The sequence below is a fragment of the Papaver somniferum genome, chromosome 1 (assembly GCF_003573695.1).
Source record: "Papaver somniferum cultivar HN1 chromosome 1, ASM357369v1, whole genome shotgun sequence".
NCBI classification, from domain to species: domain Eukaryota; kingdom Viridiplantae; phylum Streptophyta; class Magnoliopsida; order Ranunculales; family Papaveraceae; genus Papaver; species Papaver somniferum.
The window spans coordinates 125,802,579-125,828,939 of NC_039358.1; the positions used below are offsets into that span (position 1 = coordinate 125,802,579).

At 35.2% G+C, this 26,361-nt stretch overlaps 3 protein-coding genes across 4 annotated transcripts; 1 reads left to right on the plus strand and 2 right to left on the minus strand.

Annotated features, from left to right (window-relative positions):
• Positions 1-12,020: 12,020 nt before the first annotated feature.
• Positions 12,021-13,292, minus strand: LOC113350449. The gene is made up of 3 exons (XM_026594588.1): positions 12,773-13,292; positions 12,521-12,666; positions 12,021-12,473 (listed from the first exon to the last, which is right to left on the minus strand). The coding sequence occupies exons 1-3, from the start codon at positions 13,290-13,292 to the stop codon at positions 12,021-12,023; spliced, it is 1,119 nt and encodes a 372-aa protein (XP_026450373.1).
• A 2,645-nt stretch (positions 13,293-15,937) lies between these two features.
• Positions 15,938-21,815, plus strand: LOC113299707 (mannosyl-oligosaccharide 1,2-alpha-mannosidase MNS3-like). Its single transcript, XM_026548780.1, has 6 exons — positions 15,938-16,265; positions 18,009-18,973; positions 19,689-19,950; positions 20,402-20,599; positions 20,764-20,912; positions 21,054-21,815. The coding sequence occupies exons 1-6, from the start codon at positions 16,188-16,190 to the stop codon at positions 21,310-21,312; spliced, it is 1,911 nt and encodes a 636-aa protein (XP_026404565.1). The 5' UTR covers positions 15,938-16,187; the 3' UTR covers positions 21,313-21,815.
• LOC113299690 (potassium channel KAT3-like) lies at positions 21,767-26,135 on the minus strand. Of its 2 annotated transcripts, none has more exons than XM_026548773.1 (11): positions 25,466-26,135; positions 25,142-25,357; positions 24,876-25,031; positions 24,711-24,768; positions 24,293-24,610; positions 23,799-24,038; positions 23,468-23,566; positions 23,306-23,338; positions 23,039-23,224; positions 22,200-22,933; positions 21,767-21,987 (listed from the first exon to the last, which is right to left on the minus strand). In XM_026548773.1, the coding sequence occupies exons 1-11, from the start codon at positions 25,642-25,644 to the stop codon at positions 21,933-21,935; spliced, it is 2,274 nt and encodes a 757-aa protein (XP_026404558.1). In that variant the 5' UTR covers positions 25,645-26,135; the 3' UTR covers positions 21,767-21,932. The 2 variants fall into 2 exon arrangements, with proteins under 2 accessions (XP_026404558.1, XP_026404552.1); XM_026548767.1 differs by having other exon boundaries at positions 21,836-21,987; positions 22,210-22,933; positions 25,466-26,120.
• Between the last annotated feature and the right edge of the window lie 226 nt (positions 26,136-26,361).

Genomic DNA, 26,361 nt, shown 5'->3' on the forward strand with positions numbered 1-26,361 from the left:
CTGAGCTTGTCTTATTTTCCAACTCAACAATAGTCTTGTCTTCCAACTCAACAATAGTGTTCTGAGCTTGTCTTATTTTCATATTAACATGAAAGAAGGATGTATTAGCTCCACCACCTTTAACCCATTTGACTCTAGACTTCGCTTGCATCAATGTATTATACTGCTGCTCAGCTATTTACTGTCTTCCTCTTGCAGTAACCAAATCATTTAATAGTGTAATATTTTCAGGATCTGCATCAGATAATAATGAGGCATTCAAAACATCCTTCTCAGATGTTTGCACTTTTTTCTTTAAATCACCAAACACATTCCAATTCCACAACTTCACACATTGTTTGAATCTTTTAAGCTTGTGCATGAATATATAAATTGCATTTCCTTCACATGGTTGTTCCCAAGACTGTTTAATAAAATTTAAGAACTCTGGATGAGTAGTCCAAACATCTTGGTATCTAAAAGGAACATTTTGAGGTTTTGGAATTCCCACCACAGAACCCAATAAAGCTCCATGATCTGAAACTCCTCTAGTTCCAACCTTGTAACTCCATCCTTCATGTAATTCCAGCCACTTAACATTGATAAAAGCTTTATCCAAGTCACATAAAATTCTTTTTTTTTCTAGCTCTATTATTACACCAAGAGAACTGAATCCCTGTTCTTCAAGCTTGCATTAACTTGCATAAATCTAAACATTCTCTAAAATCTTGAGTGGAAAATCTCAAAGGTCTTCTACCTCCCTTCTTCTCAGCATTATTAAGTACTACATTAAAATCACCAATCACCAACCAAGGACAATCCATTTCAGTTATATCAACTAATTCTTCCAAAGCTCCCTTCTATTAATAGTCAAACAATCAACATGAACACCAGTGACCATAACATTTCCAATTGCAACTGTTATTGCTTGTTTAGTTATAGAAACCACAGTTGGAGCAGCTAAAAATACATGCCAGAATTACCAAATATTAGCCTTTTCCCCCTGAACAGAATTGTGAATTATTGTCTTACACATACCAGGTAACTTTAAATCAGTGATAGACTTTCCTTTTACTTTTACTTTAGGCTCAGCTATCCACACCAAAGCTGGACAAAATTGATTAACTAAACTCTTCAACTTATCTCTGGATCTTAATCTTTTAATGCCCATGAGATTCCAAAACACCACCTTCATTGAGAATAATTTGGTTGAGAAGTTAAAGGACCTCTCACACCTTGAATGATAACCGAACTACTTGAAGTTGCATGTTTCCTTGTTGTTACATTAGGATTAGGCTTTGTATTTTTCCATTTAGCATTCCTTCCAATCAACTTATTTTTTCCATTGCCAGCTACAGATGAAATACTTGACCCATCATCAACTTGCAATTCCTCTGCCACATCTCTTAAAATTTGAAATTTATTTGAATTTACTTGATTTTTACCACCTTGACTAGTTTTCTTCTCTCCACCTGAAAGAGAAATTATCTCTTTAACCACTTCATTCCCCATTGCACCAGTAGCAGGTATCTCTGGCTCTATTGTGGTCTGAAAAGTCACATAAGCAACACTTACTAATTTCTCAGCTGATAAAAACGGAAAATCCTTTTGGATGTCAAGAGTAAATTGCTTGTCCATGACACTATCCAACTGCACCTCAGAAGAAATTAATGGAGGTATTAAAACCTCATTTGTTTCATCTTCACCAAATAAAAGATCATCAACATTTCTCTGCATTTGTTTTTATGCCTCTGAGAAACAAATATCAAAACCTTCAGTATTTTTCACTTTGGGTCTCCATTGTTTCCTCTCCTTCCTTCCTTTCTCCATGACATTTTGTGAGCTATCTTTGTTTGATCTACATTCAGATACCAAATGTCCTACCACCTTACAATGATTACAAAATTTAGGTATGTGAGGAATTTTCACTTCTTGAGTAAAGCTACCATACTTTGTTTTCACCAATATTTGATTAGGAATATACCTTGAAAGGTCAACCTCCACGAGCACACTTGCATAATATCCTACCTCTTTCTTCAAAGTTGTTTCATCTACCTTGATAGATCTTCCAAATCTTTCACCCAAATCCATGATAATTTTTTCCTTCCGATACTCCATTCCAAGTCCAGGAAAATTTATCCAAACAAAGTCAGTACTAATTTTCTGGGCTGCAGGATTGAAATTAGTCCCCCATTCTCTTAATTTTAAAACCTGAGTTTCCACAATCCAATAACCATTCCAAATATATCTCATATCAACTTCATTATCCAATTTAATGATGAAAAACCTTTTCCCAAATGAATCATTTGACAAGTACCAGTAAGTTTCCATTGATTCTTAAGCGAGGTTACAACATCAACAAATTTTAATTTCACTAAATCAAGTCTACTAATCAAACTAAACTTCCATTCATTAATACTTTCATCAATTTCCTTATCGGAGATGTATAATGCTGGTGTTTTAATCGAACTATCATCTTCTGATTGATTTTTACCATTCCCAGAAGGAGATCCAAAAATAGGGTTATTCATCCCTACCCCGAAATTTTTCTCTAAGTATCTGGTTTTTTAGATGATATAATCATTAAAAACACCTGAATTATTACTCGAAACCATTAAGATGTAAGAATTGAAACAACAAATTCACCTGAAGAAGATTGAATACGCACTGAAAACTAGATTTGAAAAGAAAATTTTCGCCGAGTTTAAATTTTTTTAAGATCCTCTCAGTAGAAATTGCAACTGATTTGACCATTCGTAGAAGATAAGTATCCACCGTCTTATTCCCTACCCCATATATATGGGAAAATTGATAGGAGAAGAGGGAAATAAGGGAAGTCAGGTGAATGATTGACCGATAGGTGTAGCATTAGTCGATAGGTAAAACATTCACTGATCCACCTTGTAATTGCTCATTCAACAGACGATTAGTGAACAATTCAACAATGAGCTATTATATCTGTCCACATAACATTACTTGATCGATTAACCATTACCGAGTGGTGAAATATTACATGTGTTGTAAATGTGCCTGCACACAAATATGTATTACTTTTCATTAAACAAATTCAAACTTCGAGTAATACAAGTGAATGATTACCTTCGAAATTTGTCATGTCATTATTATATTTGTTCAAGCGACCAATGAACAAAATCTTGATTGGGTTTTATCCCATAACCATTGCAACCTAGGATTTTAAAGGAATTCTTCCTTCTCTCATTGGACATGGCCTAAGGCTGGGTTCAGTAATGTTTTTTTCTTTTCAAAAAGCACTTTCAAAACGTATATATGGTAATGATTTTTGATATTGGTATTTGGTAGAAGATTTTTAAAGTGCTTTTTATCCAAAGCACTTCCAAAAATATCTCAACTTTTAAAAACTACGGAGAAAAGCTTTCAAAAGCTAAAATAATATAAGTTTTGGTCCTACCTAATTGTAATGCTTGATTTATGTTTCTATCCTTATTTTTAAAGAATAAAATATATGGAAGAGTAAAATTAAAAAAAAAATCTTTAAAAATTATTATTTTTTTCTCAAATTGTTTTGTTTACCATTCCATTGAAGTGTTTGTTTTAATTTATATATCAATAATAAAATAAAAGTAAATATTAAATGATTATGTATTTTTATTTTGATTATATGTTTTAAAATCATATCTATAACAAAAAATTGGTTAAGTAAAATAATCGCTTTTAACAATAATACTTATATTATAAAGGGTAACAATAATTTATGATATATATATATATATATATATATATATATATATTTAATAATACAAATTTCATTTATTTTTAAACCCGATTCAATTGAATTAAACTATTTTCAGAGATAAGTCTGGTTTTATCGTTTGCTATAACCACGATAATCGAAACTGATATTTCAACAAACACAATTATATTAATTTTTAATTATCTTTAATTTTAATCTATATTTTCCGAATGTTTAACAACTTTTTTTGGAAGGGATATTTTGACTTTGGGTCCCAAAAAAGTGACCAGTGTTGCGTTTGGGTGCTAGAAAGTTTCAAATTAGAGTTTGGGTCCCATAATTGTGGTTGACTGTCTTGACAGTTAAAAAATTGATATTTACTTAACGGCATCAATCACCGTTGGTGCACGTGTAACTTAAACTACAACTCATCTCGATTCTCGCCCCATATTTTTCTCTTCGTATTCTTCTCCGGAAAATTTCTTGTTTGGTCCTAGGCCCATATAGTTATTTATAGTAGGGTCCAACCAGATCTTTTTTTTATCCGGAGGTCCAAAATTAATTAAAACATGGAAATGTCCATAATACCCATTACTACCAAACGTGTGTGTCTACACTGCTTACAAATTTGAGTACATATCTGGTACACTGCTTACAAATCTGAGTACATATCTGCTACACTACGTACAAATCTAAGTATGTATCTGCCTCACTGCTTACATATAGAGTATGTATCCGTTGGACATATTGAACCTGTAAATGTGATCAGAATATAACAATATTAAAACACAGCAACAAAACTAGCATCTATTTCAGTATTTCGCATACGTACTCATGGATCAAACCAAAATAAAGTGGCAAAACTATGAATAAAACAGAATTAAAAGAAGTTTTTATCAGTACAACATATACGTACCGCGGATTCATAAACTAAAAACTCAATTACATGTCAAGAAGTGATGAATCCATAAATATAACCGAACCAAAGCACATACTTCCGTGTTTCACATACGAACTCATGGATCAAACCAAAAAAAGTGGCAAAACTCTGAATAAAACAGAATCAGAAGAAGTTTCAACCAGTACAACATATATGTACTCCTGGATCAAACCAAAAAAATAAGAGAAAACCTATAGATTCATAGTAAACAAAAAAAAAAAACAGTACGTCAGATATGTATTGATGGTTAATACGCAAAAGAAAACTGAAAATCAAACCAAAAACCATAAAAATATCAGATCTACTAATGAAATAAACATAAAACATGACTTTTTATTTAGATCTGAATTTGTTTCATTAAAATCCACCAATATATCATATACGTATCGATGATTAATACACAAAAGCAACTCAAAAGCATATAAAAAAAAATGGAACTAAAATCAGCTGCATGTGAAAACCAAGTAATGAATCTATAAAAAACTGAATCGAAACACTTTTTTTTTTCCAGTATTCCATATATATACTTCTAGATCGAAGAAGAAGAATATCCAAAACTACAAAAATAACAAAATTAAAGCATAATTTTTCAGTACACCATATATGTACTGTTGATTCATAATCTAAAATTTAGCTGCATGTGAAAAACAGTAGCGAATCTATGAAAAAATAGAATCGAAACACTTTAATTTGAGTATTTCGTATATGTACTTCTGGATCAAACAAGAAAAATCTCTGAAACTATAAAAAACAAAACAAAATTAGAGCAGTATATTTCAGTACACCAAATATGTATTGTTGATTCATAGTCTAAAAATCAGCAGCACGTGAAAAACTAGAGAACATCATGAAATCGAACTACCAAAACTGGAAAAAGAAAGTGAAAACATCATGAAATCAATCAGATCTTCATGATTCAGTTGAGAATTAATCAAAAACAAAGAAGAACTGGAGAAAAGATTACATAACATACCTGTAAAACCACGAAACATCTTCACAAACCCTAGGTCTAAACTTCATAAGCGGCTGCAGCAGAGAAGAGGAGAGCGAGCGAGAGAGAGAAAACGGATCTGAGAAGAAAATTGAGAAAATGTGGCTTTTATTTCTGTTATATTTATAGTGAAGGCCATTTTGGGAATTACTAAAATGCACGTAATAGGTTACACACGTGTATAGGACCTGGGCTTAAAAAATTTGGTCCATTTTTATGTTTTCTTTTAATTATGGACCTCCGGTTACTGGGTTTTGATGGATGGACCTGCCACTAACTAAAAACACTATAATAGTACCTATTGGTAATTCCTACTTCTTCTCCTATCCCCTGTCTTAAATATGTTTGCCAAAACTGATCGTGAAATTGTTGTAGCTGCAATAAGGAATCGATCTATCAAAGTACTTATCAGTTAATAATTCTAAAAGGGGGTGTTCATTTTTGCTTTCTTAAACTCAACACAGTTACCTCTCTGATTAAAGCACCGTATTTGTTCCTTCTAGTGCTTAAGACTCATTTAATCTTCGGAGATCCACATTCGATTTCAAGTGTCCTCGTTCATAATTGGTAAACGTTTTAGTCTTCTTCGTTTTTCCACCTTAAACTTTCCGTTTTCCTTAATTTGATCTTCTTTATAGTTCTGCACTTTCATTTGTGTTGATCTTTGTTCTCATTCTTTTATCGTAATCACAATATATTTTACTGATTTTATCAAGTTTAGTGTAATCTCTTCGAGTTTTACTGTTTTTCAAACAAACTAGAATAATAAAAAATTAGTACAATTACTGATTTGTATTGATTTGTGAAATTGTGTTTGTTTTTGTAAAAATGGTGATGGGTTAGTCGACTTTTGGAGATTCGGCATCAAATTCCCAGAATTGTTATCAATTGAGTGTTGCTGTTGCACTGTGTGAGGGTGATCAGTTGAGGGATTGAGGATTGCTGGCTTGCTGCTGCTTCATGTGCTGGATCAAGTTTTTACTCGTTTTAATACTTTTTTTTTAAGAATTTATTTTCTTTTTGGGAACAAAAATTATTCCAGAAAATTAGAAAGAATCCTAGCGACAAGCTGGATTCCAACTTCTTTCTGAACAACAATCCCTAATCCGTGGAAAAAGAAATTAACTTTCTTAGCAGTAATATCAAACCTAGACAAATGGTTACGTAGCCTCTTCAATAAAACCACCGGATCATCCCCCAAATCACCGAGTGTCGTAAAAGCCAAGGCACCAAAACCATAACCCTGATCTCAGCATTTATCATGATATTTTTTGTTTTTATGAGTAATAGCATTGCCCAAAGCAACACCCGGATGAAAAGTACTAGCCCAATTACCAGCGAAAGGCGAGACCCCAGTGATATCAAAACACACATCACGACCATTGTCCCAATTGAGAACCAAAATTTCAGTCGGACGCAAGCCATTCCCCTCATTGGACAAGAACCCTAAATCGACTTCCTTCATGGCAGGAACTCCAGCGCGAAAGCACGTGTCTGCAATGGTGTCACGAGCAAGATCATGTCGATATTTAATCTCCACATCCTTCGCGCAATGCAAGGCATGATATCATAGCAATCCATATCTCCATTACATGAAGCACATGAGCTATTTTAGGGAAATAAAGGAATACCCAACCGAGAGCTCAAAACAGCACTAAACTGTCTGGCACCAACCCTCTGATTAAGCCCTTCGATAGGTAAAGCCTTGAGGAAATCTTGAGCATGACTAGCCTTGTTACATTGCCAAAGGGCATTGTCACGCATAGACTAGCCTTCGTTTATTTTTTTTGTTTCAATTAGCTACTCTATCTTGTATTATGGATGTTTATATTATTGGTTTCAATTGGGTTGTCATTGTACTGATCTTTATTACGGTTGATCTTTAAGTTTGCTGAGAGTTCGCTGATTTTCTCGAAGTATAGATCGAGGTATAGATAGATTTGTTTATAGGGATAGAAGGGTGTACATATATCTAAATTGGTTGGGTGGAATGTGACTAACAGAAATACAATGGTTGGTTGGGTGGAACGTGTCTAATAGAAATACAATGGTTGGGTTAATAAATAGATGAAAACCAAAAATTAACTTGGTCATTTCCATATTTCACCAAATTTTATAACTGTCAATATGGTCAACTACAATCTTGGGACCCAAATTCTAATTTGAAATTTTTAGGACCCAAACGCAATACTGATCACTTTTTTGGGACCCAAAATCAAAATATTCATTTTAAGAATCTTATTATAAGGGCTCCAAGCTTTAGGTTTTAATGGCTTACAAGATGGCAAAACTGAGTCATTAAATAGCAATCAACCAACTCTTTTGACCTATTAACTTTGTTATTGACTAGAATATCATCGCTTAATTAGGGCTAATGATTAGATTAACTAAACTAAGTACAATTATTAATTGAATTAAGACTAATAATTGATTTATAGTTAGGCTTTGGAAAACAAAATCAATTTTTTTTTTTTTTTTAATTTAACCTACGGAACTGTAAATAATATATACGGTTGGGAGTAACAAATTTTCCTGACCGCAAGTACCATTTACTGTTAGGAACCAAACTGTAACTAGCATGGTTGGAAACTCCCAAATGTACACAAACTTAGAATCAAATACAATTGGGTTTTGTAGGGACAAAATATTTCTTGAAAAATTTAATTTACGGTCCGGAACCAAACCGGAAACAAAATATACAATTGGGAGTTTATATTTTCCGTAGGAAAATTATACGATTATGAGTTCACATTTTCCTAACCGAATAATTGCGGTTAAGAAATCAATAAGTCCCCACCGTAGGTTCAGTTTACGGTTGGAAAATATAGGTTTTCCTTATAGGTTTTCCTTATAGGTTCTTAAACCAATTTTAAAATCCCTAATTTGACCATATATGAGATATTTGTGCAATCAAAGGCACCAAGAATGGGTGGCTTTTCTTGATTCTTATCGAATCGAAGTAATTACCGGCTAAAAATCGACGATTAATCATCGTTGAAAAACAGAAAAGGGAAGAAGAAGAGACGATGAATAAAAACAAAAAGAGAGGAAGAGGTCCAGATTTGTTTTGGTGAATTTATAAGAGCCCTCAAAACCAATACGCACAACACAAAAACACATCAATAAAAAATAGTAACCTGTTATAGGGGCGATAGGTTTTATTAGAGGGGCGGAACCATGATAGTAATGTCCTTCTAGTTGGTTAGGGGGTGTCCAAATGGTACTGTAAATTTTCTAGATTACCCTTCCCATTTTTTAACCTAAATCAAAGCTAAATTGAAAATCTTTTTTCTTTTTTCTTCTCTTCTCCTCCTCCCATCAACCGTAACCTCCATTAAAACTGAAAATTTCATCGTCTTCGATTAATCGGCGATTCGAAAATTAATCAAGTGTAATGACTTATATGAGGTATGTTTTGAAAATCCCAGTTAGGGTTTAGTTTATTTTGTTTGATTTAAGTTTTTTTTTTTTTTCTAAATCATGAATTTTATTACTAAAAAGGATTTACATATTACAAAAGATGGCCAAGACAAACCAAGGCATAAGAAACAAATAAGAGCTAAGCCCAAGAAGCCTAATCCCAAAAAATAAAAAAGATAGCTAAATCACTAAAATCTGAAGTATATACCAGTTTCATTTTCCAACTTTCCTAGAAAAGCTGGCTTCTCCTCATAGTAAACAATTTCACCTCTACTCAGTAGAACCCCTTTCTTGGCCATCTTGTCTGTAGAAAAATTGACTTCTCTATAAGATTGTCTAAATGTGAATGTAGGTATTGAGTTCCTTGTTCATTCCCATCTACTCAGCACAATCCATGGTATTCTGTTATTTGAGAAAGCCAATAATACAATATTGGAATCTAGGCTAAAACATACCTCCATAAACTGTTGAGTAACATCCCATTCACCAACAACAATCAATGCCATTACTTCAGCTAAGTAAATGGTAGCAATTCCAAGTCCACCTGAAGCAGCACCAACACAGTCCCCACAATAGTTTCTTGCTACAAAGCCAAGACCTGCCATCCCTGGATCCCCTTTGGATGCAACATCACAGCATATCAAGATTTGATTCATAGAAGGAAAGTGGAAAAAACATTGTTTCACATGTGTATTGTAAGACTTAACTCCAGAAATACCAAAATATAAGAGAATCTGCAAGTCATACACTGTCCCCCACATTACACCTTTCATTCTGACTCTGCACTCCTTTGTGAAACTTATGATTCTTTGCTTGAACTTATCCAGATTTTGTGTAGCATCATCATATACGATAGCATTGCTGGTAAACCAGATTTCCACTAGTGTATTAAATACACGGTTGAACCATACTTCTTTAATAACAATATTTTTCCCTTTTGCATTTCTTAATATATCAGTAAAGCTCTTTGGACTTGGACATTTAAAAATTCCCCCTAGCCAATGCCATATATGGTTATTAAAATCACAGGACCATAACAAATGTTCCATTGTATCCTGAGTACGTCTACAAATATAGCATTTAGACACAATAACAAAGACTTTTTTCCTAACAGTTTCCTCAGTGGCACAAGCTCCCCTTAAAATTTTCCATACATTACTTGAAGCGTAAGGGTGAATACAAGGCTGCCATACCTGATGAGCCAAATGGACCACAATGTGTTTCTTCCTTACCAAATGAGCAGCATTTGCAACAGAAAATGTACCTGTCAAATCATTTGCCCAGATTTTTTTATCTTGTCCTGCCCTTAACACTTGAAGTTCATTAATCTTTATATACTGCAGCATCAGTTCTGGGATATGCCATACACCATTTTGAATCAAATCACTAACCTTCATGTCTGCATTCTGTAAAATATTCTCATCTTCAGGATATCTATCAATTATAGCATAGTCCTTAATCCATTTATCCTTCCAAACTGATATTTTATTGCCATCCCCTACCATCCACCTGCTGCCCTCATTAAGATCAGAAATAACCCATTTAAGACCAGGCCAAATAGAGGATTTTTTGTAGTGATTGATCCATTCACCTTTGTTATTCTTATACTTAGCTCTCATGAATAAGGTCCATTCTTCATCTTCAGTTTCAATCTTCCACAAGAGCTTCATCAATAAAGCTTTATTCATAACTTCAAGTCTTCTAAGTCTTAAACCTCCTTCTTCTATTGGAGCATTAACTTCATCCCACTTGACAGTAACCAATTTTTTCACAGCTGGATCTCCAGACCATAAAAAGTTTCTTATTATTTTTTCATAAGCTTAAATGACAACTTTAGGCCATTTGTAGACAGACATAATATAAATTGGCATGCTACATAAGACAAATTTCACAAGAGTTAATCTTGCAGCAAAAGCCAATATTTTTCCAATCCAGCCAGCCAACATTTTTGCATCAGTTTAACTATCCCCAAAACTTGATTTGTCTTAACTCTCCCTGGATTCAATATAACACCCAAATATTTATCAGGAATCCATCTGCAAAAATTCAACAATTTCATTTTTCCTGATATCTGAAACACCACCAACAAAACACTTTCTTTTAGCTTTATTCACCACCTGTCCATAAGACATTTGATATTGCATCAGTAGACTCAAAAAATTCTTCAGAGTTCTTTTATTTCCATTGCAAAAGATAAAGATGTCATCTGCAAACATTAAATGTGTGGGTTGGCATCCTCCTCTACAAACCATGGCTCGGATTTTCCCCATCTGAACTAGTTTAGTAAGATTTCTACTCAAAACTTCTTCATCTAGCACAAATAAAATTGGTGATAATGGATCACCCTGCCTCAATCCCCTACCCACTTCAAAGAAGCCACATGGACTGTCATTTATAAGGACTGAAATTCTAGCTGATTTAAATATCTTCCATAACCATTGAATTCCAACTTCAGAAAAGCCAAATCTTCTTAGTACTTCAAAGAGAAAATTCCATCTTAGTGAATCATAAGCTTGAGTGATGTCAATTTTAAGACCAACATTACCTCCCTTTCTCTTTATTTCAAGCTCATTTACCAACTCAGATGCCAATACAATCTTCTCCTGTATATTTATACCCTTGATAAAAGCACCTTGTTGAGTGGAAACTAATCTCCCAATCAAAGTACTAATTCTAGAAGTTATAATCCTGGTAATAATTTTGAAGTTGAAATTTTCCAATCCAATTGGTCTGAATTGTGGTGCTTTCTTGGCTCCTTGAATCTTAGGCAATAAGAATAAAAAATTTGAGTTAAAACCTTTTGGTATAAATCTATTGGACCAACAGTATTGAATTGCTTCCACTAACTCAGTTTCAATAACATCCCAAGCAATTCTGTAAAAGAAACCAGGGAAGCCATCAGGTCCTGGCGCACTATTTGCATCCATTCCAAAAACAAAACTCTTGATTTCTTCTTTAGAAGGAACAACATCCATAAACTAGTTATCTTCCTCATTTAGAATTTTGGGTATAGCATCAAAAAGTTCTTCCACAAATGTTACATTCTTCTCTTCAAACTTCATTTTGTAGTGATTTACAAGCACATCAACAATTTGATCTTGATTTGTTATAAGATTACCTTCATCATTTTCCAATTCTGATATATGATTAAAAGTTCTTCTCATCCTCATTGTAGTATGAAAGAAAGCTGTATTAGCACCACCTTCTTTGATCCATTTGACTCTAGACTTAGCTCTCATCAGTTCATTGTATTGTTGTGAAGCAATTTCATATTTACCTCCTGCTGTAACTAGCTTGTCAAGTAACTCTATATTCTCAGGGTCAGCATCAAATTCTAAAGAAGCATTAAGAACTTCCTTCTCGGTGTTCTTTACTTTAAGTTTCAAGTCCCCAAAAACCTCCCAATTCCATTGTTTAAGAATGTTTTCAATCTTTTTAATTTGTGCATAAAACAGAAAGCAGGATTTCCTTCACAAACTTGTAACCATGAGTCTTGAATTAACTTAAGAAAACCAGGATGAGAAGTCCACACTGATTGGTACTTAAAAGGAATGTTGGTTGGTCTGGAAACATTAACAACTCCACCTAGAAGAGGACCATGAACTAATGTACCCCCAACTCCCACTTTATAGCATCAACTCCAGCCATGTAAGATTATAAAATGATTTATCCAAATCACATAAAATTCTCCTCTCGCCACACCTGTTGTTGCACCAAGAAAATTTGATACCTGATCTAGGAGCTTGAAACAAATTACGTGATTCAATACAATCTCTAAATTCTTGCATTGCAGTCCTAAGGGGAGTTCTACCTCCTTTTTTCTCTTTACAAGTAAGCACCACATTGAAATCACCAATCACCAGCCATGGCAACTTCATTTCATTGACAGTTAAAAGTTCAGACCATAAAATTCTTCTGTATATAGTAAGGCATTCAGCATGAACCCTAGTAACTAAAGCCTCACCAACTTGAACAATAATACATTGTTTAGAAGAAGAAATCAAAGAAGGAGCAGTAACTGAATAATGCCAAAATAACCATATATTTCCTTTTAAATTCCCATTTGAATTATGAAGTATCATCTTACTCATACCAGGTAAATGTAATTGCTTAATAATACTGCTAGAAGCTTTAACTTTTGGTTCAGCTACCCACAGTAATGAAGGACTAAATTGTTGTACTAAACTTCTCAATTTATCTTTGGTTTGAATTCTTCTCAATCCTCTGATATTCCAGTAAATAACTCTCATTGAGATTGAGGGTTATGAGAAGTATTAGAACTCCCCACTCCAGAACACAATTTAACTAAATTATTAGCTTGCCTCCTAGTAGTTACTGCAGGTATTCCTTTAGTCACCTTACCTTTAGTTGGTTTTGAAACAATTTTAGAAAAAGCTTGATCATGCTTTTCAGCCACATCTATTAATGCATTAAATTTACTTGGAGTAACAATAGTTTTACCTTCATTTACACTCTCTTCTTGTATATTTAGCTTTCTAGATTTATGATATTTACCAGAGACTTCCTTCCATTCACCCACTTTTCCAACCTCAGAGTTAATATTAGATAAAACTTGAGCAGTAACCTCTTCATCTGAAGCTTCCAAATTTGAAGATGGGATTACACCTACTACATTATTCAAGGAAGGAATACTACTTCCAACATCAATTATTTTATGAACTGAAATAGCTGGAAATTTCATTGGAGGTTCCAGATTACCATTAAACCCTTCATTCTTCTCATTTTGATCTTCATTTGAACCAGTAATAGATAAGACTTGAGTTACAAGTTCCACTTCCCCCAATATTATTATATGTTTGCTAAGAAGTATAACAAATATCAAAACCACCAGTGTTCAGACTGGTATTCTTCTTGGGAGTATATCTCCATTGCTGCTTAGGTTTATGCACATTATGAACATACTTTTTTCTTTTATTTCTACATTCAACAACATAATGACCAATGACTTTACAATGGTTACAATATTTAGGAAGCTTTGGTATTATAATTTCTTGTTCAAATTTACCAAACTTTGATTCAATCCAAACTTTATTAGGAATGACTTTTGCCAGACCAATTTCAACTATAATACTAGCATAAAAGCCAAATTCCTTCTTCAAAGTAGCATCATCAATTCGAATTGGTCTACCAATTGCAGCACCCATTGCCATAATTATGTCTTCTTTCCAATATTCAATACATAATCCTGGAAATATAACCCATACAAATGCAGTAGAAGTTTTCTGTAATTCTGGTTTAAATTCCCTTTCCCAAAATCTGAGTCTAAGGATTTGAGTTTCAACTTCCTAGACACCTTCATAGATTAATTTCATATCTTCACCATTGTCTAACTTAATAATGAAAAAACCTTTGCCAATCGGAATGAACTGACAGTTACCCTTAAGTTTCCATTGACCTCTTAAAGATGTTTCAACCACAGATAATTTCAACTTGACAAAATCCAATCGACCTATTAAACTAAATCTCCATTCATTCAAACTATCATCAATCAATTTATCAGAAATAAAGACAGTTTTCGAAGAATTACTTGAAACAAAAGTATTTTCAGATCCCATATTTTTATCAGAATCCAATTGAAAATTAGAAGATTCCGACATTTTTCGTCAGATTTAAATGCTAAAATCCACACATGATGTGTAAGGAAACACCTGAAGTAGAAACAATCAATCTAAACTTCAATCCGTACCTGAATTAATGAAGACGGCGCTCTGAAAACAAGAAATCTGAAGAAATAAATTCCCCTGATTCGTTCGCCGAGTTGCAGAGCTCAACTCAGTCTGAGTCGAGAAATGAGGTTGATATGAGATTATTGAGATCATTGTTTGATTTAAGTTTAATTTCTATCAAAAATTAGGGTTTTAGATGAAAATTGAAATTCAAATTTTTGGGTTTATGTGAGTTACGGTTGATTTTAACTCAATTACGAACCGTAACTGGAGATTTTGATGTTGTTACGGTTGGTAATAGTTCAATTACCAACCGTATGTTCTTATATTTGAGAATTTTCTTCAGTTACGTTTTTTTTTCAACCGTAACTGAACTTCTGATTGATGTCGATACCACAATTACGAACCGTAAATAACCCTGGAACCCAGAGTTCAGAAAGGTCACCAATTACGGTTCATAACTAAAATTCGAGATGAACCGTAAATACTGTTACGGTTGGTAACCATTTTAGTTTACGAAGTTACGGTTCGTCTCGAGCATTTGGTTACCAACCGTAACTGGTTTTACGATTGGGTTTTCCCCAAATTTAACCAGTTACGGTTGGTAGTTCATCTTTTACGAACCGTAACTATGATTTACGGTTGGTTACGAGCAAAATTCCAACCGTAATTAGCTCTGAAAATGTAAAGAAGTTGAATTTTTTACGTACTTTAGATAACTTTGAGCAACAAAAAGCTAGTTGGGAGTCTTGAGACTAATTTAGAAGTATACCTGGTCATTTTCAGGCACTGGTTCTTCACTTTGTTGGTTAATTTCTTCGATTGATTGAGATTGACCTTCACTTTTGGGTTAAAACATCTTTACCATCTCTATATTTTTTTTTAAACTCCAAAATCTGATTTTGTTTTGATTTAGAGTTAATTAAAATGAAACTTAATCATTAACATTAAACTAGATTATCAACACTAAACGATGTAAGAGTTAATTAGTCATTTTTAGTTTTCTTTGACAAAGGGCACTTGAAATTACCATGTAATGACCTTTTTTGTTCTATTAGGTTCCGCCCTTTAATAAAACCTGCCGCCTCTATAACAAGTTACAAAAATTGAGCCTAAGAAAGATTAACAGTGGGCCCAAATACCAAAACTAAGAATAAAATAGCAGTCAATTATTGATTAGGACGTGCTTCTTAGTTGGTAATCAGTAAGTCATCCGGTTTCCTTCGAAATAAACATGGCAAACGAGATCTAGTCTTCGCATTCACTCTTCCTCTTCTCTTAGACAACCAAAACAAATCCGAATTAGAATCGCGCTCAAAGAGATCGCGCCCCCATAATTCTGCGCCCTTGTTTGTTCCTTGAGATTAATTTGATAATTTTTCACGGGGATTTTGTTTTACTCCTCTGATGACTTATTTTTCCTCATCCTAGAGAGCAAATTTATATTATTGCTTTAAAATGTCAAAAATTCTTCCGTCTTCGATGAAAGATGTGCACTATGATAACGCCAAATTCCGACGTCGATCTTGTTTTAAGGTCAGTATCATTAGATCTTCTTGTTAATTTGAAAACTATTGATCACGAAAGTAATTTATATCTTGATTGAAAGGGAGTAATGCCTGTTCAATATTATCAGCTCTAAACCCTAATTAAGTAAGATTTTGATGTTAGTGTAACATTTATCTATCTGTCCAAATATATTTTGTGTATCAGGAGATATCAATGATATTTTGTGTATCAGGAGATATCAATGAAATCAGATATTCATTAATTTTGGTTTTAGGTTATTATTAGGATTTCTCGTTTGGTTTTGCCACTTGTTGCATTACACCAGCCTGTTCTCCGTTTTTAAATGTTTTCTCGGATTCTGATTCAGTATTAGGTAAGTTATGCAATCATGATAACTTGGTTGATTGTTAGAGGCCGAAGGGAAATAGAACTTCCCTAGTAAGCTGTCTAGAACAACCCTGCTGAAGGAGAAAGTACTACACGGAATGGTTTAGAGTTCAGAAGGTCACTTGATCGGTTTCTTCTGCACTAAAAAACATAAGTAAATAGTAACTTATGACAGCTTTTTTGATGGTACATTGTGCCCAAATCTGAAGGTAGTCATAGCAATGTAAAATTAACCATGACACTCAAACTTAGTGCAAAGGATTTTGAGCTTAAACAATGCTAAAAATAATGTCATTTTACTCTTTTTGTTCATTAAGGTCTCTTTGCTATGTGAAAACATCTTAACTGGTCGTGGAGGCTCTAAGTAGGTTGATTTACAACTGAAGTTGGAGGTTGCTAGGAATAGATTTCGGCCATCACCTATCACGCAAATAGCATTTACTGATTGTTTGTAGTAGAGTTGGAGAACAATGGAGTGTTACAATGTTGTTGATCTTCTTTGAGTGTTAATGGTGAGGAATGGTTTAGTAAGTTTATTGTTACTTCAAATATTATAAAGCTCTTCTGATTGATGCAAACGATGATGGGTAACATAGTGGAATTCTGACATCACTTTTCATGGGTTTTGGCTTTAGAAAAATAGAAGGTTCAACTTACAAGTTTCTCATCCATTACTCCCACAACATGTCCAGGGGCACACTCGAGTCACTGTCCTACTGTCTTCGGAGTAGCAAATGTTTTCTACTCACCACATTTCTCTTGGAACCACCCTCCAAATAGACACTCTTTTCTATTATGCGACCTTAAATAACATTTGTCGTAGGTCCAATCTTAATGGACGTCCCTTACACGTTTTCGTGATACTGAGAGTTCTCTATCATAATTCTTTAGTGGTTTGGTAATTCAAGGAAGAAAGCTGTTGCTCTTATTTAATTTTGAAGAAGATAGCCTTACCGTAGTTAGAACCCGGTGATGGTAATTAATATAATAGCGGAGCTTTGGCAATGAACAGTTAAAGTATATTGCCTGTTCACGTTTCATAAGGCCATCTTGTATGCATCTAAAATATTGTTGCTCCTGTCTCTATTTCCTTAATTTAAACAGTGATTGTGGCAAGACAAATCAACATAGGAATCTAATTTCATGTTCTCTCCATCCGTGAGGTGTTAAATACCTCTGTCTGAGAAGTTATGACTTGGACCATGCATTTAAGTTTGTCTACCTTTTTATGGCCTTCTACTTCTTTTCTCTTTTGTAAGCAAATGCTTTTTTTAAGTGCTTATAAGATGCTTGTTTCAGTGGTTTCCTTGTATATATATATGTGCGTGTGTGTGTGTGTGTGTGTTTATTAGTTGACTGATATTTTTGCCTTCCTTTCTCCAGATGATAGTGCAAGCATTCGCCAACAGTAGTATCAAACGTGAATGCGTAACCTGTAGCACAGGGAGGTTTTTAATTTTATTGATGATTGGGGGTTTAGCATTCTTAATGCTAATGAATACAAATTCCATCGATCATGTGTCTGATAGAATAAGAAAGAGTATTGCCGGGAGGGAAGAACATAGGCTTCTCTTAAATGGTGTTGGCAAGTTTGGAAAATTTTGGAGAAAACCACCCAGGCTTCCACCACGCTTATCTCCTGATGAAATACTTACTAGTAATAGTTCAACATTTGATGCAGGGAATCTAAAAGGAGATTCAAAATGGGTGATCCGGCAACGTAGTGTTAAACATGCATTTATCCATGCATGGTCAGGCTATAAGCAGTATGCAATGGGTTATGATGAGCTTATGCCATTGAGCCAAAGGGGAGTTGATGGTTTAGGAGGTCTAGGGGCCACAGTTGTGGATGCCTTAGATACTGCCATGATAATGGGTGCTGATGAAGTTGTTTCAGAAGCAGGAGCATGGATTGAAACACATCTTTCTGAAAGAATTGATGGGAAAGGCCAAGTTAATTTATTTGAAACTACTATCCGTGTTTTGGGTGGTCTACTCAGTGCTTATCATCTTAGTGGGGGAGAACAAGGGATGGGTGATATGAAAGTTAAAGGTCCTAAACCACATGTTTATTTAGAGATTGCTAAGAACTTGGCCGATCGTTTGATGTCTGCTTTTACTTCAAGCCCTACTTCTGTTCCTTATAGTGATGTTATTCTTCGTGATCGTTCAGCACATCCAGCTCCTGATGGATTGAGCAGTACTTCTGAAGTCTCTACTCTTCAGCTTGAGTTTAATTACCTCAGTGCTATTTCAGGCGATTTAAGGTATGGAACTGAAGCTATGAAGGTTTTGGAACACCTAAAGGCTCTTCCTAAGGTGGAGGGACTAGTGCCTATCTACATCAGGTATGAAGCTTTATAACGTGCTTTTGAATTCCCTCAACATTTAACTTTCTTTGCAAGATTATCCATGTTTTAAGAGTTATTCCTTATTAGTTTAGTTAAGGGAGGTTCTGAATGTCGCTATCAGGCATAGACAGATAATGATCGGAATGTCAGTTATCATGATTCAAGTAACTTCCTTCTGTCTTTATATATTTGAATGTGCCCTAAAGTACCAGTTTATTAATTACTCTCAGATTTATAAGTATCCACAACATGGCTGCTAGTTGTTATCTGGTTGCCACATTGATGTTGTTTACCTTACATATTCGCTGAATGGGATGTCTCCATGCAATTTACATAGGATATGCGATGAGGACCTTTCATTCCGGCTTCACCTCACTTGTTTGAAATATTTGTGATCTTAAAACTCCTGCTACAATAAGACATGCCAATGCCTTTTCCTTCTGGTTCTCTATACTTTACATGGTGCATTATATTGCAAGAGATAATGCTACTGTACTTGGCAGTGGAGTTTTTTGTTTCTTTCTTTTCTTCTGTAACTGTTTTATGCTTTTAAGTTATAAAGCCAGCTTTAAGTATCATACTTGCTACAAAGTAAACTGTTTGGATCATGCATGTTTCCTTTTGTTTAGCATGTCACATCCTGAAATTCCTATTGTGATAATACGATTGATTGAGATCTCAACATTTATCTGTTTTGTTCTCATGAATGCAGCCCTCATTCTGGCCAGTTCAGTGGGGAAAATATTCGACTTGGATCTCGTGGTGACAGTTATTATGAGTACTTGATTAAGGTTTGGCTTCAGCAGCGGACAAGTCAAGATGGTGATGTGCGCTATTTACATGAGATGTATGAAGAAGCAATGAAAGGTGTCAGACATCTTCTTGTCCGGAAATCAATCCCTAAAGGATTGGTTTTTGTTGGGGAGCTGCCTTATGGTCCTAAGGGTGCTTTTAGTTCGAAAATGGATCACCTGGTATGTCCCAAGCTGTACTAAATGATTCCATGTTTGTTCTTTGGGGTGGTGAAATTTGACGGTTAAAGTTAAACAACTTTGTGTCTCCGTATTTGAGATGATTATTTTCAAGGAAAACCATACAATATGGAAGGTTATAGATTTGGAAGTTAAACAACTTTGATTTAATATCAGGGCTGAAATGTTTTTTACATTAGGGTTATTTTTCTATTCCCTGTTTTCACTTGTTGGATCTTTCAATGATGGTTAGCACATCGAGGAGGACCAGTCTGTGTATATTACTGACAAGAAAATTATTATCTGAAGCACTAGTTGCAACTTATGTTTTCTTATAATCTGAAGCACTCGTTGGCTTCACTCTCCCACGCTTGCTAGTTTCTTTTTTTCTTTTCTTTTTTTATTGTTGTAAAACTCACTTACTGAAGTAGCCTCATCACGCTGCACTGTTCAGGTCTGTTTCCTGCCAGGGACTCTTGCTCTTGGTGCTACCAAAGGCATTTCGAAGAAGAAGGCAATGGAAGAGAATTTGCTCACATTTGAAGATATGGAGAATCTGAAGCTTGCTGAAGATCTGGCGAAGACATGCTTCGAAATGTATTCAGTTACTACTACTGGGCTTGCTCCAGAAATTGCTTACTTCAATGTAGATGTAAGTTGGTTTTTGTACCTATCTTGATAATTGTGACATTAATCCTTTTTTTTTTCTTGGTTCACCCCCCACCCCTATTTCACGCCCTACTATTGAGTTCTGGAGTTGTGTAATGTTTGAATTTCTGTGCACACTTAATTGATATGTTAGTTGGCTTTAAACAGGGATACTCTGAAGGAGGCCATGGCGGTGGGAATGGAAGTTCTGAATATGCAAATGATATCATTATTAAGACTCTTGACCGTCACAATCTTTTACGCCCTGAAACTGTAGAATCATTGTTTGTCTTATATCGTATTACAGAGGACTCAAAGTATGTTCAAGAATACTCTATCCACAAGTCTTTTTTGTATAATGTGAAAAGTGTAGATCTCGTTTTGTTTCTAACGTCAAACTTAAATATTAATGTTCTTGTGTAGGATTTTAACTTCAACTTCGGTTTAAACTTCTGCAGGTATCGTGAGTGGGGTTGGCAGATCTTTGAAGCATTTGAAAAACATACTAGGGTTGATTCTGGGGGTTATAGTTCTCTAGATGACGTCACAGTACTTCCCCCACGACAAAGAGACAAAATGGAGACTTTTTTCTTAGGGGAAACGTTGAAGTATTTATATCTGTTGTTTGGGGACGAAAACGTGATTCCTTTGGATAAGTTTGTATTCAATACGGAAGCTCACCCATTCCCTATTCATAGCGCAGTGAAAAAGCAATGACCTTTTACCACTGTCACAAGGAATGGGTAACGTGAAGGTATAATGGGGGCATCACTTTGTTTTGTTGTACCCAAAGTGTCCGGGCATGTTCTGCCATTATATTTGTTCATCTAGGATTCTGATAAGAGGGTGGTACTGAGGAAGTCTCAAGTTTGACATCAAGGAGGGGGTACTGTTTTCATGGTGTCCGCAAACGAAAAGGTTACCAACAAGATTTTCTGTTTAACAGATGGAAAAGTTCACCATATTTTTCTTGTTAGCATCAGCTATTAAGCCTTTGTCCCATATCTCCTTAAATGTTCTGGATGGAAGGGTTGCTCGTGCTTATCTATCTATACTGATACAAAAATTAGATCACACTATCACAAGATGTATTTTCTTATGTAGCCTCGACTTCGTTAATACTCAATGTTTGCATTTTCATAGGTAAAACGTGAATATATGCAAGCAAATGTAACTCAGTAACTTTTTTTAATGATATTGCAAATTTGATCGTTGCCTCACACTAATTTCTTCTTTTTTACATTGTAACCTCGCTGGCATAGTTTATTAGATTTAGGTATTACTTTTGAAGCAGGAATAGATGATCCCCATCTCGAATTACGCTTATATCATCTATTTCAGCATTTTCTCTGTTGACGACTTTTACAGGATGGTAGCCTGGAAACTTTTGACCTGCAGTTTAAGAAGACCAGTGTGACACAAGTCAGTGCATAATTGACAGGTAAGATTTATGTTTGATTTCTCTATTTTAATCCTAGCTCAAGGTTTGAGATTATTTAGGGTCCGTGTTTTCCCAATCGTTTACTTTTATGTATTTCAAGTTATCCTTGATAAACAATGATCAACTTTGAAATTTGTTCAGGTCTCATCAGTTTGAGGTCAACCTAAGCTTACCAGCTATTGACAATAGCTCCTCTAGTGTAGCAGGCAAGTTTATCAACTTCCCAAATTGATTTTCTGATGTATTGTGCTTTCCAATAGTAAAATGCATCGTAACTCTTCTGCTATCGTGCGCTACGGTTTTTCCAACGCTGCCTGATTTAGATTCTGTTGCAATCTTGCTGCAATTGCCAAAACTAGTGTTCCAGTTCATTTTATCATTGCTTTGATTGGCTCTAGCAAATCTTTGTGGGTTTGTCTGCAGAAAGTCTATTTTATGATCTGCTCCACTTATGTTCCTTCCTTCATGAAGTATAAGCAGATCATAGATATTTTTTTGTCCATGTTGCTCTGCCAAAGCTTTAGGAGTCCACCCTCCTGCGTCTGCTTTGTTAACATTAGCTCCTCCCTCCAGCAGAATTCTTACCATTTCAAGATGCCCTTTACGAATAGCATCATGAAGTGCTGTTTGACCATCTTCATCTGTTGAGTTTATGTCAGATCTACATCTGATGATATCATCATCTGCATCTATCTTTTGCTTCTCTGGGAGATTCTGCACTAAATGGCCCCCGTCTTCCGCCTCCAGAGTCTTTGTTTCGCTGTGTGGACAATTTTCTCCTAACCCTAATGGAGAATTGGCTGTTGCTAATGTTCTTTGGTCATGCCATGTTTTGCCTGTCATTCCTGGATACCTATATTGATCTCCAAACATGAAGCTTTCCAGGCAATTCAGTTTCTGTAGATATGGAGAACAGAACATCATTATACTAGGAAATAAGAATAAAGGGGAATATCGTAGAAACAACTTTCACGGAAGAAGATTCTCTAATGCCATATCTACCTGGGAAAGGTTGTTCATGATAATATTACCACCTTCTGTATTTGCTTGAATTATGTTCATCAAGGAAGTCCTGTTCAGACTTAGGATTTGGGAAAGTTTAGTAGTTCGAACAGCGAATGGCTGTGGTCTGTAACAAAGAACCCCAATTTCCCCGAAAATATCTCCTGCGACTGCTCTTCCATGAACCTATACCATTTTACTTGTAGAATTAGTTTATCACTCATTCTTTATATCATTATGTGTATTCTGCGAAGATTACACACGTACCTTGGCACAACCATTGGTAGATGCTATAAATTCCTGTGAACAAGCCAAAAAATAGAAAAAACCAACTTAAATGTTGCATTACCAACCAGATTGACCATAGTTGTCATTCTCAAGGAAATGCACTTAGTACTTACTGTATAGGGAAAATTTAGGTTCTCTTACCACAGCGCCTGAAACTAGTATATACATATTTGTTGGAGTCTCATTCTGCAGAATCACATCTTCCATTGGTGGAAAATACTCGGCTTCCACTTCTGAGACCTTTTCAAGGTAGAAACTATTGGATCAATAATTTGTGTTATGAAGTTGGTACTAATGAGTGCATAAGTATAAACAACTGTTCGATTTACTACCTTGCGTGAATCATGAATCATATATAGCGATAAAATACAATATTTGAAACAGGATCAGTGGGAAGCTAACAAGAAAATGAAAATAAATTACACTATAAAATAAGGAATTTGCAAATTTAATGAGGTGGTTAAAGTAGTACCAGTTGTAAAAGGAAATCGCCGGAAACCCCTTGGAAAAGATCAACCTTTTGAACAATAGGTAAGAAGAGGTTCTGAGCGATAGCTGACCGAATGGCTCTCGGTAGTCCATTCAATGTTTCGTTCTGTTTTAAGTCTTCTGTTTTGAACTTGAGGCATATGTGCGACAGCATTTGGTCCTGTATTTGTGGCGGCAGCTGATTCCGCGCAGAAAATTCAGAAGCAGCTTGGATCATATCTCTCTACAGCATTAAATTAAAGCAGCTTAATATTGAAGTAAAATTAAAGTATACAATAGCTATACTTTGTATAGCAGAAACTACTGCTTACGGAGTGCAGGTTCCAGTACCAGACTTGGTATCACAAGTAGGTAAGCATTGTCCATCAGCCTCATAAGACTATCTTTCTATTACTGGTTTATTTATAATACCATCTCAACTTAATGAGTAGTATACTTAAACACAGTTCAAAGCAGTTACAGTGGAAGAGGGCTTACAAAATTTCTGGTTCGGCTCGTTCCGTGAACAACAAGGTTTGTCATGTTTCCAATGAGGTAAGCGGTTAATCCCAAGTTGAAAAACATGTAGACAATATCAAACAACATCTCTCTAGGGTTTTCAGCATGCAAGTCCCCATAACCTGTTGTAGTTAGTGTTGTAATGGACCAATATATTGCAGTTACATATCTGTTCCAAAGACTCTCTTCTTTGAAGTTTGGCATAACAGCACCTATCCAGGTTTTCCTTGGATCTGGGTATCTGTCTGCTATCAGATAGTTAAAGCATCCACCACAATGCACTGCAAAAAGAGTCACCTGTACCGGAGCATGAATGTAAGTGCAGTCTAGATAGATATGATAGGACTACCTACGAGTGGCAATGAGGGAGGCGTAACAATAGATCGAAAAAGCTTACTGAGATAAGCTTTGTGCACCGCGTCCAGAAATAGTTGAACCGGATGTCCTTCTCGAGTCTGAAGGAAATCAAACCGGTTAAGTGAATATTGTTGTTTTTCCATTGAAACAATTTTAAAAAAAATAATTGAGAAACCGAAGGCATAGATATGAATCTGTGGTGAACCTTGCAAACAAGGAGCTGACCCGTCTGAGACGCCACAGTCGGAGCATATTAAGTGCTTTAAAACCTAGGCCACTGCTGTGTTCAGTGAAGAGAAGGCTGAGAGGTTGAAATGGGGCTGTTGAGCAGAAGTCGAAAATGAACCAGGTCGATATGTACCTATGGTGGACCCAGAACATTACACATGCAGAAAACAAAATCAGTCTTAGTGGGTTTTTCATTTTCTTGCATTTAATCACTATGTTGGTAATGTCATATCGCTTATTTACCTTGTTGCAATTTTCTTTGGATCATCGATCAGAAGATATGATCGACGGTCCAGGTATGCAACAAAGAAGGTGAGAAAGATATCAATGGCAAAGAATCCATTGACAATGTTGTCAATGATGAATAGTGTGTCTTGCTTATATGTCAGAAATGCAAATTGAAATGGGATTATCCAGGATGAGTACACAACCAGAAATATGAGAAACATCTCCCAGGCCCTGAAATGAAGAAGAAAACATGATGAATTAGGTTTTTAGACAATGTTCCATTCTTTGAATTTCCTGAAGATTATTACAGCTGTAAATTGCCTTCAAAAGGATCATCACCTGTAACGAGGACTGAAAGGAGAGACAATATACTGTCTTAGCTTGGTTGTCTGGTTTATCCTTGCTCCAAGTGATGGCAAGAGATCAGTAGAGAAGAAGCTGTGACTATTGCTTTCCATTTGAAAACCGTCGTTACAGAACCGACGTAAGAAGGCTTTTGCACAGGAAAATGACATCATGATGGCTCAATTTGCTAAAACCTACTGCTGCTACAGTAGAGTAGGCTGTAAAAACTTTCATGGGTCAAGGCCTTGGAGAGAAGTATAAATAGCAAAACTTTGGTGACACGGGTTTTAGTCAACTTCTTTTGTAAAGGTTTAAGATGCCAATTGCAACAGAACTAAGCTGCTGGAAAAAGAAGAAGAGAAGAAAGGAAAAGGCAGTTTTTCTTTGTTTGAACAACAAACAAAAGAGGGACAGAAAGGAAATACAGCAGAAGAAAGAAAAGTGAGACAACTGACTCACAGATAGGAAGGGTTCTGAAAGTGGCAGACATGAGGTTCGTATACAATGTAAATTGCAGAGATTTGAAGAAGGTGAAATTTTACAGAGGGTGGTGGTGGTATGTGGTTGGAATTCCATCATCTGCATCAGTGGTTTTATGAAATGAAAGAATAGAAAGCCTTCTTAGCTTAGATAACAAGAAAAAACTAGCCTTGTCATCTCTAATTCCAAAATAAACCAGGCAAGCGCTATTTTGACCGAAGATGATTGGATTAGTGGATGCCAGATGGACCAATTACATTCGATTTTTGAGGGAGAAAAGGTACTACTTTTACCAAGCTTTTATTCCATATTTTCTGTCTCTTGTTGTTGAAACTAGTATTTGCTTATGAGAGTCAATCAAGAACAAAACTAGGTGTCCACATTTCACATCATATGAACCAAACTATAGT